General features: G+C 47.3%; 1 protein-coding gene across 1 annotated transcript in view; it reads left to right on the top strand.

The window, feature by feature from the left end:
- The window catches only part of LOC144827034 (E3 ubiquitin-protein ligase TRIM39-like), a 153359-nt gene that overhangs the window by 10674 nt on the left and 125165 nt on the right, over window positions 1-17520 (top strand). Inside the window, exon 2 of the mRNA XM_078685500.1 lies at window positions 14805-14900. Within this exon, the coding sequence (XP_078541626.1) occupies window positions 14805-14900 (96 nt within the window). The remainder of the gene's footprint in view (window positions 1-14804; window positions 14901-17520) is intronic.

The following is a 17520-nucleotide window of genomic DNA, read 5'->3' as shown; positions in this document are numbered from 1 at the left end:
CAAGAAAGCGCGGCAGCGCGGCACAGCAAGCCCTTTGGCTGCGCCATGCTGCGGCACTTTCAGAGCACAGGAATGCGACATATCTACAATGATATGTCGCATTCCTGTGCTCTCCCCTGCGCTGGCGCAGAAACAGCTGCCATGCGCGGCGCAGGCACCCTTGCACCATGGTGCAAAGATGCTTGCGCCAAGGGGATATTGCTTTTGTGAAGGAAGGGGTACATTCCTGCACAAAAGCAATCACTGCAGGCATTTCCCTCTTATAAATGCGTGCTGTAGAATGCAGCATGCATTGAAGGAGGAATAAACAAGGAGAAATTTATCCTCGTTTCGCGGCGTAGCAAACTGTCGCATTTCCAGGTTTAGGATTTCTCGTAAATCTAGAAATGCATCAGTGGACATGGGTGTTGCGTTGGAACACCCACAGCAACACCCATGTCCCGCCCTTAACACGCACAGTGTTGCGTGAACAGGGGCGATATTTACAAGCACAGGTTAAGTCACACAGGGTGACTTTACCTGTGCTTGTAAATATCCCTTAGCAGGCTGCGCCACCGGTGCGTCACGCAACGTGATGCATCGGCAGCGCATGGGGCTTGTAAATCTGCCCCAAAATATATAAGAGCGTTTAGAATAAAAAATACGTTGGCAGTCATATAATAGTAAGATATCTCTGGTGCGTGTCATGCCCTCGAAGCTTGATAGCTCGCATCGTAACAGTGCCGGTTCCTCACAGTCTCACGTTCCTCGATCAGTAGTAGTTTATAATAAATCTCTTAGAACGCTCAGCTGCACAATGCCTCAGGGTTTGATTCAGTTCCAGCAGCTATTATCGGATCTGGGTATGAATAATAGGTCATCATTACAAGATCAGCAGGGGTGGCGTCTGTGTAGCATGTGAAGACCAGAAGGTGCTACAAATCATAGGAGACCCTGACAAAGCGCTCTCAGGGAGACACCTGTTTGAACTTGTCATTATTACATGAGCAGGAGTGGTTTGTGCAGAAGAAACTTGCTGTTCTTGTATATAAAAAAGGAAGAAGAACAATCAATATCTGGTTTTAGGCCACAACTGAGAAGGCTGGCATAAGACAGTAAGCTAGATATACCTCTGCATTGCATCGCATTACATTTGGAGAGCGTCTCTCACAGCCTAAAGGGGTTAAAGGGAAATTTTATGTACACAAGCAATTCGTAAAGAGACAAATCTAACAGTAATGAATTACTGCTCTGAAGGCCGAGTGGTGTCTGGAGCCGCTCTGCGAAAAACAACATTGAGCAAGTGTCCAAATCGCTGAAAATGTTGGCACTGATACTTTTTGCATCCTCTTCTCTGACTGGGCACATGTGGCACAACCCTTTGCTGCTCCACTGAACTAATGACCTAAACAGACTTTGGGTGGGAGGGAGGGGGTGGGGGAGCAGACCACAAACCAAAGGAATTGTGTGTAAAAGGCCGCTTTATTGAAACATGTGCATAAAACATAAACCATCATTGGCCAAACGCCTTACAAAACTAAAAACCTCACTAATACATCCACATACCTGACCCCGCCCCACCTCTAAGATTTCTTTGAACCTGCCCCCACCCCAAAATTACAATATTACATGATAATACACAGAATTACTATAAAATATAACCCCCTTTAAATCTACACTTGACTTAACCAAATTTCCCTTTCTGCCTCTTTACAACAGTAAATCCCCGAACAGGCCTAACTGAACTTAAAATAACCAGCCTACCCTCTCCTTGTCGATAAAGCCAACGTCAACAATGACCCAAAACTTCTGCCAACCCTGGCAAACTTTGAATAACCACCGCCACCCAGAAAGTGGGAGGAGAGAATCTACCACACCTTTCTGTCCCCCCCAAGCTGGTAACTAAGATAAACTATGCCTCACAAAGCATGCTTCTGCAAAAATTCAGACACCTGGATAACACTTCTCTAATCTTCAATAAGTAAAGATCCATACCAATCCTGGATAAATGCACCCCATTGTCCCGGAAAAATTCTACCGAGTCAAAACGAATGTCCTTGTGGCTGACTCTATCAAAACCTAATTGCCTACAAAAACGGGACATCTCCTTATTTACTTTCTGCCGAGCCTTGTCGATAGCACTGGGCTTCAACGCACCCTTCCAAACCATGTGAGGCACAAAATCAGTCCACAAAACACGACAACCTGACCATTGTTGCTTCAATAAAGACAAGTCGTCTTTCATTGCCCTCATCAAAACCACCCCTTTCTCCCTACACATGTCAATCTCACCTAGGTGAATCAACAGGACATCTGGACACTGGCCCCTACCAGCCACCTGTTCAGACTAGGGATTAATTCCTTCCAAAGCATACCTCCTTTACCTTTCCATACAATCTTAAACAAACAATCATTAATGTAGGAAGGTGGAATCTGACTATATGGTTACCCCAACTTTTTTCCTGGTGCTTTGCTGGTTTTTGACTTAGTTGGCCTGGGACCCTGCTATTCAGGGCCCCAGACTATCTGCTTTCTCTATAAAAATGGACTCCATGTACTTTAGGTACATACCAGATTGGTTACTGGGTCACTCTTGTGAGCCCCTGTATAGTGTACCATAGGTACCCAGGGCATAGGTGCATCCAAGGCCTACCAGGAGCTGCAGCATGTATTATGCCACCCCTGGCTGGCCCTCCAAACTGACACCACAGGTCTGTTCACACAGCCTGGGTAAGGTGGTGTAATCACCCCTTACTTAGATATAGTATACCTATATCTACCCTTATATATAGACACATATACACCTATAAGCCACTCCTATGGTAGGCCTCGACAATCCTGGAGGCAAAGTGCTTGGTTTTATGTAAGAGGGTGCCCTAGCATGAGCTGAGCCCCTCTGCAGCTTTCAGAACCATCTCATTATAGGTGTTCTGTGATATAGCCATACCATATACTCTTAAGTGCATTGTAATCCTCGCGGTAAATGCTAACTTTGGTTTGGCTTTATCAAAACATGTTGTGTAAGGTATCAAACACTTTGGAATACTACCCCCGCCGCCAATTCAGGCGGGGGGGGTAGCATTCCACCCTTCTAGAGGGAAAAGACATGCATGTTACTGCTTTACCTGGTTAAAGTTAAACAGAGCCTCAGCATCACAAAAGGGATGCTGCTGCCACAGACACGAGTCTGACCTCCTGTTGCTGGGGGAAACTCCAGCAAGAGTGGCCTGACAATAGGTTTCCTGTCCAGGAAGATGCCAGCACCTCCCCAGACAGGGGTTTTGTGTATTGGGGCAGGGAGGGCTGCATTCAGTGAATGCATCTAGACACTGCCTGGGGCACATAAGGTGCTCCATGCATAGCCCGGTTCAAACCAGTTGCTGGGGCACTCTGGCGCGAAACTGGAGAAAGGGAAAGGGGTGTAACCACCCCCTTCTCAGGTCCACCCATAGGAGGGACCTAGGCAGGTAATCCAGCCCCCATCCTTAGTATAAGTATAGGAGTTGTGTCCCCAGGACTTTAGATTATCCTGGAAAGAAACTTTGATACAGAACTATTGGACCTTCAACATTCTATTCTCACTAGAAGACGGAAGACATCTCCCTTGTGGTCAAGGAGTGACCACCGTGTGGAAACAGGCACCACCAGTAACTTGCCGGTCCGCATTGTCGACGCTCCCGCCGGAACCCAAAGACTCAGTGACACAAGAACTGAATTTTCAGACTTCTCTAACTCCGACCCACATCCACAGCAAAGCTGAGACCCGTGGAGGACACAAGAGACGTGGGACCGGACACCCTGGACATCCTGCATTTTGCTAACTGCATCGACTTCTGAGGTAACTTGCAATTGTACATTGGGGTACGAGAAGCCCCAGACCCGAGCACCATTTGCACCGAAGCTCAGCCCTCCACACTCCACGAGTACCGCGTGGGGCCGCTCTTGCACTTCAGCTTGACGTGTCTTCCTGGTTCCTTGCCTGTTGGCTAGTGAGCCCTCTGAAGACTAAACTGCTTTCCTGATTGCTCCAGGCTTGCTCCAGCTTCCCTTCAAATAAGAAGCACCCCAGACCTTGCTGGTCTGCAACAGAGCCAATCTTGACATCCTGCATGGGTTGTGTTTGCCAAGGCTTTTTGGGTCCAATCCAGATACCAACACTGCAGTCAGCTAGATCCTTTGTGGGACAGCTCAAATCCACCGCCTGGTCATCGTTGATGCCTCCTGGACTGACTTCGTGGCTGAAGAGACAAACTCACCTTCTTCACCTTCAAGCACGCAACATCGCCTGGTTCCTTCCTGGTTCCTTCCTGGTTCTTTCCTGGTCACTGGCTAGTGACCCAGACTCTGTCCCCTCTGCTTTCAGGTTCTTCACATCACCGATCCACCCTTGGATCCACCGGACACTTTTCCTCTGGTTGCCTGCAGCACTTCTTTGCAGACCTCTATAGAAAACGACGACGAAACCCAACACGAAAAAAAACCTATGCACCCGGCTTCCCTGGGTGAGGTAACACGAGTACTCTGGTGCTCCCACAGGTCTTGACTCTCGAAGTGTTCTAGTTTAAAAGGGTTCCATCCTAGTCCATCCGGAAGTGTCCTTAAACAATAACTTTGTAACTTCTTCGTTTTCCATTATAAGTCAATGGCAACTCGCGACTGTGTTTAGACACTGCACCCGTGGGCCTCCTACTTCCTAACCTTTGGTTGTTTAGTGTAGTCCCAGCGATTTTATAGGCCCTAGGCCTGCTTTCTAACTCTCACGTGGTTCTCATACCACTTTCTTACTATATGGTTTGTGAGGCCCCTAGGGCATAACTGTATATGTGCAACTTATCGTATGCTAATTGAGTAACTTGTGATGTACTTTGACCTCTGACCTCATAAAGAGTGCAGAGGGGTTGTGTTAGAAATAAATACATATATATTTGATATATACCTTGTGTGGTGTCATTTCATTTGGTATTCAAGGGATTATAATTGGCAAAACAGCTTGCTTCACATGCTTTCTGAAGTCTTAGCCTATGACTGCTGGTCCATGCTACTACTTGTATAGCTTGTCTATAAGGCAGACTTTACAACCGTCATTAATAAGGGTCGATTAGTCTGGTGCAAGGTGCTCACTAGAATATTGGACATCATATGCCAGCCTAACTTCTCACAATTAAAACCCAAATGTACACCAAAATTACTCCGGCACACCTGAACATGTGCCCATTTAACAAACGAGGGGCCCACTATCCAGATGATAAATCCTTCCGACTGGGGGCCGGACACAGAACCTGAAATGAGAAAAAATAGAATGAGACTCACAATTTAGGGGATGAAGCTTGTGCCTCACCCGAGCCCCATCTAACATAGCGCCGAAAACATTCCGAGGACCACCTCCCCAGCCGCATGATGTCATACCGTGACCAGCCCCTGTTGTCTGCTTCAGTTGCTGCTCCAATTCGGAAAGAATGAGTTCTGTAACTCGCCCCATCCAAGCCAATGCTGTTCAAAGCTTTTCTCAAAACCCTGCCGAGCTGAAAATCCGTCACCATATGCCCATTGACGTGTTTAAACATTGCCTCCTCCCCGAATCCACCTGACAAGGCATGCTAGCCGAAGCGGGCACGCTGCCCGAGGAACTGGCGCCTCTAACTTAACCCCTTTGCCTAGCCCCCTCTGATCTGTGTTGGATTTTGCTAGTCAAATGTAAATGCCCGACTCCAGCTGCTTGACATCCTGCCACCAGACCCCCCCACCCATCTTACTGCCCAGTAGCTAAGACACCCGAAAAGCCCCGAAAAACATCCACACCATCAGTTTAGAAAACAAGAATGTCTAGAACTAATCTCTGCTGACCGCTGGTAACGCTGTGATTACTCGGTCTAGTGTTTGCCAGGACAATGGTTTCCGCGACATGCACGCCCTGGCTCGCTCCCTGGCCCACCCTTCGAGAATCCTCTTTCTCAGTTCACTCGCCGACGGAGGGTAACCCCATAGTAACTTTCCCATGAAGGCAATTCCCGCCAATTTACCGGCGATTGTGACCCTGGATGAGCCTCTTTCAAGGAAATCGAGGGCAAACTGAATGACATAGTCCGACCGCCGCCAGACCTCAACCCCTAACTTTCCCATGAAGGCAATTCCCGCCAATTTACCAGTGATTGTGACCCTGGATGAGCCTCTTTCAATGAAATCGAGGGCAAACTGAATGACATAGTCCGACCGCCGCCAGACCTCAACCCCCCGCTGGGCTCGGATGCCAGGAAATCCCTCCAAGCCAGTCTATAAGATGACCATATGGCGGCTGACAACGAGCCTACCACCAATTGTATCATCCTACATTGCCTACGTACCACAGATGAGCGGGAATTGGCATCGGCGAACTGTCTGCCTCCTTGGCCAGCCCACGGAATCTCCCCCACAGTGAACGAGACAACGCATCGGCTATGTCATTGTCCACACCAGGTACGTGTAACGCCCTGAAAGCAATGTCGTGTCTCAGGCACCCCAGAACAAACCCTTTAGCAACTTCAGAACCTGTGCTTCCCTTGCTCCCTGTCTGTTAACAATTTCCACCACTGCCATATTGCCAACTCGGAACAGCACCTTCTTGTGTGCCAGTTCCTCCCCCGGCAGTGTGATTTCCACCACTAAAGGGAAAAATTCCAAAAGGTAATGCTTCTGCCCCCATGCCTCCACTGTTGGGCCACTGCTCAGCATACCATCTACCCTGCCAAAAAAGGCCAAAGCCTTTACTGCCTGCAGCATCGGAAAAAATATGTACATCCCATGTGACGTCATCCTCCCTTGCCAGGTCCTCCTTTACACCTACCGAGAGACGTACATGCCGATGAGGTAGGTGATGTCCCGCCAGTGCCCGCCCCAGTCTCCTACAAAAAGTCTTCCCAGCCCGCACCACCCTGAATGCAAAGTTGAGATGCCCAAGGAGCACTTGAATGTCCTTAACTGTCATCTTCTCTTTTGACAGCATCTGTTTCAATATATCCAAAATGTTCTCTTTTTTGTTCCCTGGCAAGCGAGCCCTCATTGCCACTAAGTCAATTTCTATACCGAGAAAAGACAGAGCCGTACGGGGTCCCATTGTCTTTTTCGGTGCCAACGGCACCCCAAGTTCCACCATGAGCTAATGGAAAGTGTCCAGTGCTGCCTGGTATTCCATGTAGCCTGGGGATCCAACAACGTAAAATTTGTCCAGATAATGCGTCACCAAACTGTGGCCCGTACGCTGTGTAAATAACCAGTGCAAAAAGGTGCTAAAACTTTCAGAAAGTTCTCAATCATCTGGATGGACTGGAAGCAACCGAAATGCCGACTTTATGTCACACTTTGCCATCTTTGCAGTTGCGCCAGCGGTCACTACCAGTGACATGGCCACATCAACTGAAAAGTAAGAAACTGAGGCCGCCTCCTCATTGATAAAATCATTTACTGAAGACCCCTCTGCCCAAGACAGATGTTGAATCAATCTGTACTGCCCCTCCTCATTCTTGGGCACAACCCCGATTTGCCAGACAATTAAGTTCTCTGTTGGCCAATCATCAAAGGGGCCTGCCATTCTCCCCTCCCGCACCTCCTTGCTCAGTTTGTCCCGCATCACTTGCTTATGCTCTGAAGCCGACTTGAGATTATCTGGCCACGTCTCTGTCTTGGTCCCTGGTAACCCAAACAAAATCCCCATCTGAACCCGTCCTAAAGAGTCTGTGCTGCACTCAAATTCTCATACCCCGCAGCCCTTCCTCGACCTTTACCAGTTTAACTGTCGTATGAGCCTTTGGGCCCAGGACCCTGCGATCCCTTACCCCCTCTCGCGTTAGCAAATTGCTGTGATTCCCCTGCTGCGCCAGGGCCCTGCTGCTGCCACAGCTGGCCACCCTGTGGCTGTCCGCCCCAGCAGTTAACCAAGGCATGTCTGCCACCATATTTGGAACATTCATGCCGAAAACTGCAATACTAACACGTACCCAGCCCCTTGTTAAAATCCCAGCATGCCCCCACTGTTACTGACGGTGTTTTGAGCGTGCCTCCCACTCCTTCCCAGATGGGTTTCCCCAGAAAGGGCCGGTACACTATCGGCAAGCCACTGGTTAAAAAGATGTTTTTTCCCCATTTCGCAGCCCCCGTAGTATGCTGCCACAGATCCGTGTCCAGTTCCCCTCATTTTGCCTCTGGACCCCAGGCCATTCGGGCCCTAAACTCCTCATCATACTTTGCCAACGCTTACCCCCCCCTGTGATCTGAACCTTTCTGATCACATCCACATAATTAAACAACGCTATGCAGCCATCCGGTAACTTTTAACAATAGACAAAGGCGTAAATCAAAAACGCCGCAGCCCAATTTTCCATTGTCAATGGCACCTTGGGCTTCTTGGCCAGCTCGTATTCCTCTTCCTTTGAACCCTCCTTTGATCTTATTTCTTGGTGCAAAAGTTTTAACATTTCCACATATTCCCCTTTCCAGATGTGTTCCTTAGTTGATAACATTAAATGCGCCCTCAGGGGTTTTGTCACTCCCATATAAGCCCTCCTGTTTGTTCCCCCCTTGAGCCCCGTCCCTTGTGACTGCATCTGTATTAGTCCCGCTTTCAACCTTGTTACCTTTATCGTCCGTTAAGTCACGAGTCCCAACCCCCACGTCTCTCACGTATTTTCCTTTTTGCAAGCGCCCTCCCCACTCCCCCCCTTTCCCACCTTCCCCCCTGTCCCCACAAACACCATCAAAGGCCTGTCTCGCACTCTAGCGGCCTTACCTGGCTCTAAGGAGGGTGCCCGTACTGCTGCAGTCCGCCTTGCCAGTGTCTCTCTTCCTTTCGCATACCGAGGAGCCTTTACCGGGTGACCGTGCTCTGCTTGCGGTTTCCCCACCGGTGCCTGTAAAACACCAGGTAACACTTTAGAGTACCCCCTCTCCCTGGACCTCATTTTCCTGCTATTCAACTTCCTCAAGACTATCTTCATCATAGTCCAAAATTATCGGTTCCTCCACATGGAGCCAGGCTCGATACCACTCTTCCCTGTGGGTCCTACCGAACCCCACCTGCCCCCCTTACGGGGCAGCCCACAGTACACGCCGGTACTCCCCTGAGCTTTCTGCTCTGTCCATGATGATCCTTGACGGCGCTGCGGTCCAACGTGACCTTCTTTTCGTTGAGGCCACCGAGGTCGTACTGGGCCTTCAGGTGCTGGCAGAATCGGGTTCCACCGCCGGTACCAGGTGCCCTGTGCGGGGCTCCACACTCCCTTCGCCTCGGTGTCCGTGAGTGGTGCCAAGCCCTACTGAGTCAGTTACCCTGCGACGCTTCGTGCCCTGTAACAAAAACGTTTGGACTGATGTGCTGGGTCCCTTGCCTCTGAGCTCTGCGCTCTAACCCTGCCTCCCCTGCGCAGCCACTCTATCGCCACCTTCCCTGACCTGACCCTCCGGACCTGACCCCTCTACCTGCCTACTGGGGGGATCCCCCCTGCCTCCTCCCTGCTCCAATCTAGCATGGCAGACACCATGGCAGAGGCGGGACCGAACCCCCGACCCACTCCCCTGCTCTCCCCCTGCTCCCAAGCCCTCCCCCTGCTCCACCCCTGCAGACCCCCACAGCCTGCCCCCAAGTCAGCCTGCCCGCCGCCAGAGACCCAACTCGCACCAGGTATGCATCTAAGCGACCTCCCCGTCCAGCCCTCTCGCCCCCCTCGCTCCATGCCTCAACAATGTCGAGACCCTTCCAGGCCTCCCCCCCTCAGGCTTCATTTCTGTCAGGATTTTATCCTCTGACCCCGGCCTGCTGCTCCCCACCTCCTTGACGTCATCCTAGTCCAAAAGCTCCAAATCACCCCCACCATGATTGTTGGCGCCTTTTAGGCGATGAACAGGCGGCCACTGCCGCTGCCACCCCGGTGATGACCTGCCGCGCAGGGCGAGCTGGCCCACAGCCTCGAATATCACTAAATCCATTCTTCCGGCTTCGCTGAGGAGCCGAAGTGCTTCCAGCATGCGATGATCTTCTATGACGTCACAAATGTAGTATATGTTAAACTTGACTCCAAACTGCTCTGAAAATCTAAACATATCTCCTCACCAAAACCACAAAAAACACTAAACGCTAACGCTCCCAGCATCCAGGTCACCAAACCTAAAATGGTGGCTGGGTGGAGGAGCCCAAAGCCTTTAATAATTGGGCTCTGTTTGGCCTACAAAAATAGGTAGCCCAAACGCAAAATGGAGGGCTCGATGCCCGCCCTGCCCCTCCCAAGCTGCCCAGGGGGAGACCTCCCTGCGGTCGGCTACCCTAAAAGCCCACCTTCTGCTTTCTCTGGTGTGGGTTCTAATCAGATAAAATTAGTTCAGCTGACACTGGGGAGGTTTATGCTGTGATTTCGGGCAGCATGTATCACAACTTTTGCGATATTAATATGTGGAAAGTATCGCCAACTGAGGTTGCCTAACGTTTACCAAGAGGCAATTAATTAGTCGGAGGGTGGCAGTAAATTCTGCCATGCGGCGGCGTGCAGTTTTTGCGAACTTTGTGTTCAAAGCTGAGTGCGGAGTGGGCAAAACTCTGCAAACCCTGCTGGTGCAATGGAGTACACTGCCTGCCCCTAATTATTACTCATGAGGTAGGTCTCAAATTGCGACCTATTGGAAACCGCAAAAAAACAGAGCAATGATGACATGCTGGGGACAGCATACCACTATCTCAGTTGCGTTTAAATATAATGCAATTAACTAATTATTTTTTTGCGATTCACTGTTTGGTAATCGCAAACAGCTATCTACAAAACGTTGTTTCACACATTCGGGGCCTGATTACGACTTTGGCGATGCAGCGCCGGATCCACACTGCCGCACCGCCAAAGCAGTGGTCAGGCCACCCACCAGATTTGGAGTTTCTCACCTCTCTTCTTGGGTCATTAGACCACCATGTCTGTGATTGCTTTAAAATAAAGCATTTTTTTTAAATGCAGCCCATTTTTCCTTTAAGGAAAACGGGATGCGTTTTAAAAACAAACATGAAAAGTTTCCTTTTCATTTTATAACAGTAGGCAGTGGTCCATCGGTCCACTGCCTGCTCTCCAAAAAAGTTTTCACGTAAATTCACAAAGGGGAAGGAGTACTTTGCGGACCCCTTCCTGTTTGCAAATTGGTTACTACCAAATAAAATTTGGTGGTAAAAAGCAAAACAATTGATATCACTGCGAGTCACTATTAGCAAGGCACAACTTTGTCCATAAAAAAGGCTTTTTTGCGGTCGCAAATTGGCCAATTCGCAGAAACGGGCAATTGGCGACAACTAAAAAGCTACATACTTGTGGGCCGATGTGCAGTATATAGCTTGGAATGCCAACAACACTGTACTCAACCTTTTAATCTTTCTGAGGCGACTGCCTATCACTGAGTAGAGTAATAGCAACTTCTGTGTGGTCTAGTATTTAGTTGATTAGCCATCTGATTTTCATAATTCTGCTCAAACTCAAGTGGGGGTGAATCTCTGTTTGCAAATGCCTAGGTGTTACTTTCTGTGCATTTATATGTATGTATGTATTAGATCACAGGTAAGTGGACTCACCTTTGTGGCCTATTTGTGACATTTTTGGGTAGAGGCATTTTACTATCTTTATTGATAAATCTTTTATTATGTTATCAGCAGCACTGTCTGAGCCATGAGCGTGACGCAATATGTTTGCTGTCTAATCATGGAATTTCTTTATAACAGAGCGGTGGCACTCCTTTGTGAGCTTATAAGAATGTGTAGCTGTTCTACCTATAGACTCTCATTATGAGATCTCAATACTATTACTTGGGCACCCTACCCCCATCCATGTAAAATCTCAACCATAACATATGACCGAAAACCTGTTTTGAAGGGACTAGATAGAAGTGTAAGCCTGAGAGAATTTGCATACCCTGTTCTATGTTTACTGCCTCAAATGAACATTGTTATAACCTACTTTTAGAGGAAATTACATTACACAGTTCTTGGTTTTGTGATGCTTTTGTTGGGGAGTTTAAAGACCCCATAGTGACGGTAAAGCTTACTTAGCATAATTCAAAGGAACCAATTGAGAACCACTGAGTTAAAAAAAAATGTATGCGTAAATTGTGTTGTAAATATCCCATATAGCCCTGTTTCTTTTCCAAATATTATCAGGGCAGATCTACGTTCACCTCCAAACATTCTAGAAGAACTTGATGCTGTCTCACTCCACTAGCTTATTGGTTCCAGTTTGAGGAAATAATTTACACCTCACCATTTTAAAGTTGACAAGCTGCCACTCTATGCTTATAAGATGGGGAGCGTTTCACTTTAGTACATCAGTTTATATCACCATATTGAGAGATGTTTATTAAGACTGTTAATAAATGCCTCCCAATTGAGTGATATAAACTGATATAGTAAAGTGAAACGCTCTGGCATTTTAAAAGCCTGCAAGGGACAAGAGCACTTTTAAATATGTTGCTTCAGGATGCACACATCCTGTACTCGCATATTAGAAAGCGTTCTCTTGTATGCTTTTAACATGTGGGAGGGTTTCACTTTAGTACACTACTATATTAATAGGCGCATATTTATACCGTTATCAAATGCCCCTCAATATAGCCATTTAACTGATGTGCTAAAGTAAAACGCAATTCATGATAAAAGCACACAAGGGAGCGCTTTTAAATACGTGAGCTCCGGTTGACCTCTGCTGTTCCAGCCTCTGGAACTCCCATAGCGTCCCACAACCGGGCCTGCTGCCAGGGGCGGCCTTAGGCATGTGCAAGCTGTGCACCTGCACAGGGCCACCAAACCCCATGGGCCACCACTCCAATATATATCCTTAATATAATAAGCCTCTGAGGATGGATACATATTTGCATGGCGGCCCCTGGCAGGGATTTGGCGGCCTCCTGCTCTGTTCCACTTCCAAACACGCTGACCCCTCCTCCCCCCACCTCTTCACTGGCCTCCGCGCCTGTGTTCCACCTGGTTCCTGATTGGCTTCTTTTTTTCCCTACCCACTGCTGGCCCGCTATTAGCTTCCTGTGCTCTGGGGGGCTCCGCCCCACCCGAACCCCCTCTTCCGGGGCCCCCTACCTACGCTCCCTGCCCAGGGCCGCCATGAGCCTAGAGCCGCTCCTGCTGCTATCCCGGTCCAGGATGGCAGGTTTGTGAGTGCCAGGCGGGCCCTCTCGGCCTCTGATGGCTTGAGGTCACAGAGCCTCATGACTCTGTGACCTCAAGCCACATGCCAGCAATCCTTCACAGGTTGCACGCAACACCCTGATGAATAGGAGGTCTCTTCAGCCCCCTTAATGAATGTATGACATTACAACGCAAACATTTACAACGCATGCTTTAACAGCGCAGTTTTTACTTTGCAACATCCATTAAAATGCATGATTTTACATCGCCTGTCATCACAACACATTTTTAGAAACTACATTTACAACACATTCCATTACATCGCATTATACCATAACAACGCATACCATTACAACACATACCATTACATTGCATTTAAGGTAAGTGTTGGATAGTGTAGGGGTAAAAATTACTATTCCCACTCCAGTGAGTGCAACAGTAGGGAAAGTGTTGGCATGCAATGTAAAGGATGTTGCATTGTAATGACTGCGTTGTAAAGGGAGTGTGTTGTAATGAATGCGTTGTAAAGGTTGTTTCCCCTTAGGGACACATGCTCAATATAGCATGTGTTCCACTCGAAAGTGACAGGCTGCCCGATTCATCACAGCAAGTGTGAGAGGCAGCCCCATAAGCAGCACCCAGCACAGGCTTAACACCCATATTTAATTAAACAAATGATGTGGGTGATGTCCTGGTGCCTTCTAGTCGCAGCCACTGCTGGTCACGTCTTCTAGTCGCAGCCACTGCTGGTCAGCAATCTAAAAACGTTCTCAGCTATGTAAGGACTGCCGACTGATTTTCACACACCCTGTAACAGCAAGCCTATCAAAGATCCTGTACGACCTGCAGCCGACCTTTCACACACCCTGTAAGTACTGCAATCTGTCTATCACAGACCCTGTAAGGACTGCAGCCTGCCTATCAGAGATCCAATAAAGACAGCAACCTACCTAACACAGAACCTGTAAGGACTGCAGCCAGCCTATCACAGACTCTTTTCAGGAACGATCATAGCTCCCAGACTGCCTGTGCTCCTGTATACGTTTTAGTAGAAGATGGGGCTGCTCGATAGAGGAAAGTCATGGTGTCATTTAAATGAAGTTGAAGTAAGGTTCTCAGGTGCTGCAGACACAAAAAAGGTTGTAAAAAGAGGGCTGGTGAGTCTGAGGGGAGGCAGCTTGTGGAGCAATCAGGATATGACTGTTCCGGTATTTTATTATGGCTGTGAGAGCTCCAGAAACTGCAGTCTGCAGAAGTGTGGCTGGCACTATTGATCTGGAAACATGTAGCCTGGTACTTAAAATCTTTACATGTCGCCTGATACACATGAGCTGGAAACTTGTGACCTGGTACTTACTATCTGTGCCTCTGTAGCTTGATGTACATGTGTGGACAGGAAAACATGACCTGAAAACATGCATTTTGGTACTTGCAATCTGTACATGTTTGGCTGATGCACATGATCTGGAAACATGTGGCCTAATACTTACATTCTGTACATGTGTTATAGATACTTATATTTCAGATGTGTGGCTGGATATCTGTGACTAAAACATGCAATCAAGATATGTGGGACTGGTAATTTAAACATTAACATGTGTGGTTGGTTCTTACAATCTGCATATATCTGAACAATGATGTATTGATTAATTGTCTATTTACAGCTATGTTTGTCACTTGTGTGCTTTGCTCTCTGCAGGTGAAGCTCCAAGACTGGATGCAATCTCTGAGGAACGAGAAGAGATACATTATGGAGTCTAAACTTGAGGAAGAGGGAAAATATAACACCCTGAGGGTTAGTGACATCCGTGACCCCTGTGTATTTGAAAACCTGTCATTGTGTATGTGCAGGTCTCTGCATGTTCCAATCTTGGTCAGAGATGTAGAGAAGCCAATGGTTCACCCTTCAGACTGGCTTCGAAGGTAAATATTCTGGCTGCAGAGTCACTGTGGAGGAGGCTGAGAAGCCCAAATCTTTCCAAGGGTCTTCGTGAAAGAAGTAATAGCAAGAATTACTCTTCCAGCCTTTAGGTAGCGATCACAAACGTTCATGGTCTGTGCCAGAGCATGTATGGACAGATCCTAACCATCTGGCTCTGAGTGTGTGCACGTGCTTGTCTGTGTTTGTGCATTTAGGGGCATGTGTCTTTTGGGATGTTTGTGTGTGCATGGTTCTAGTCATCGGTGAGACTACCTTTGTGTGTGTGTGTTCTCGTTCACCTCTCTGTAAGTGTGCACACGCACATGTTTGTATACACTTATCTAATTGTAGATTTGCGTAAGCGCATGTGTGGAAGAATTTGTGAGTATGTGCCTGCATACATGCTTCTGTGTAATTGTGTTAGTCTGTGAGTTTGTGAATCAATAGTTGTCTACTCAACAGGAGGTTGAATGTTACGAATGCCTCTTCAAAGTTAATTGATCCAAAAACACTCTGTTACAGTTTTCTTAAAAATACAGTCTTTTATTTCCTAATTTTCACCATAAATTTAAGCGACTTTATAATTTAATTCCCAAACTAACAGCCAGTCCGTGTTCCGGGGAGCACCCCTTTCTCAAACAAATACAAACATAAGCATAAGGAACATAAGCACTAAGCACATTTTCCCGGCATTTTATTGACCAGTTACTCTTCAATGGAACATAAAATTCACAATAACATTTATTGTCAGCTTACAATTAAAATAAAGTGATACCAAAGGGGATGATGGACGGAGCGTTTGAGCAAATCAAACACTCACCCCCAGTCGACTGATCTGGGTTTAATCCATCACCATTCTTTAGCTCACTCAGCCACCCCAGTTCAGACATGGCTATATGCAAATCAGTCTGACCCTGTGCCTCATGGGAACAGTCCAGCCCGAACTGGACCGGAAACAAGCATCCTACCATGTTGGGGTGCATTTAGTATCAAAATGAGACTAGCCCTAGAATATGTTAGTGTTGCTGGGTTTTGAATTTCCTTAAAAACCAGAAGACAAGAGGCATGTGACAAAACAGGAAAGTTTGTTCAGCCGGGATAAGAGTTACAGGCACAAGGTCTGAGGACTGTCTCGATTTACAGTGCTTTTGTACTCATCTTTTATACAACTTTACAACAAGCAATAAGGTTTTCCGGTGTACCATAAATGGTGAGAAATGTTGGTTGCTGCCTTAGAGTCAGAAATGAATGTGGGCCTTGACTTTGTGTGGACACAATGTGGGCAGTGATGAAAGTGTCCAGTTGTCCAGTATGGAGAGCTTGTAATCACTATGTGTGCTAGGTCCCGATTAGCTATTTGTTACTAGCTCATGTGGCATCTGACTTTATGGTGTTTTTAGGAGCGCACCTACCCCACTCCAGCCATGTGTGATTTATTGGGGCAATCTCCCCTAACCATTCATATGTCGCTGCATCTATCTTTAGTGTTGATCAAGAGTTTCCTGCATGAGTGTTTGCCTGCCAGCTATGCACTCTCCTACCTGTGACCCAACAATCAGTAATCCCTGGCCTAGTTCACAGGGCCTATCTGACTGCATACTTGCGTGCCGAGGTAGATGTTCAGAACGGGTGATTCCATTAATAAGGGGGATTGTTCATTTTTATGGATAAATCCATTGATCAACATCAACATTCCCTCCTCTAGTTGTCTCTTCAACTACACCATCTAACTCATGCTCTAGTAGCATGATTTTATTTGGAACCTGCTGATCCCCATGCTTACTCTTGACTACGACAATCTTCCTGATTACTTGCATTTTACCTAGCTTAAGTACTGCGTCTTTCCAGCAGGTGATCCCCAAATGTATAGCCGTGCAAACCAATGGAAGCCCACAATAACTGGCAACTGTGATTTACACAGACTGGATATCCATCGGGGCGCCAGGAAAACCAATTCGAAAACCACTCCTGTTCATGGGCACCTTCTTCTTCACAAATGCTTCTATGTAGATTATGCAGTGCTTGGATTGCAAGTGTCAATGTTCTATTGTCAATGTCATTCCCTGGAATGAATGTGCAGCAGGGTGCGCTGATCTTGGAACAGACCCCTCCCTCCATTGTGGTCATTAAGTCCAACACATAATGCTGTTGCATCACCATGAGGCGGATTGCTCGCATTTCTTCCTTGATCGAATTGAGGCCGAGCTCAGTGTTATCATCATCTTTGTTGGAAAGAGAGTTATTGCTAGTGGGAAATATGTATCTACCCCTGGCAATAATGCCACTAACAAAGGCTAGGGCTCCATAAAGGTCTCAATACATTTTTTACATGCTCAACCCTAGGTTGCTTGGCTGCGAGCAGGAAAGCTTAACTTAGGAGGCTGGTATGTAGACCATTTAAAAAAACCAATTCAGTTATTAATTAAAACACCACACACAATAAAAATCCAACATAAATTTATAAAAATAGGAAATATTTGAATCTTTCAAATGA

This window comes from Lissotriton helveticus, chromosome 4_1, assembly GCF_964261635.1.
Source record: "Lissotriton helveticus chromosome 4_1, aLisHel1.1, whole genome shotgun sequence".
Classification (NCBI taxonomy): Eukaryota; Metazoa; Chordata; class Amphibia; order Caudata; family Salamandridae; genus Lissotriton; species Lissotriton helveticus.
Note: the sequence above shows the minus strand (reverse complement) of the source record. Positions and strands in the feature narration are given on the sequence as shown.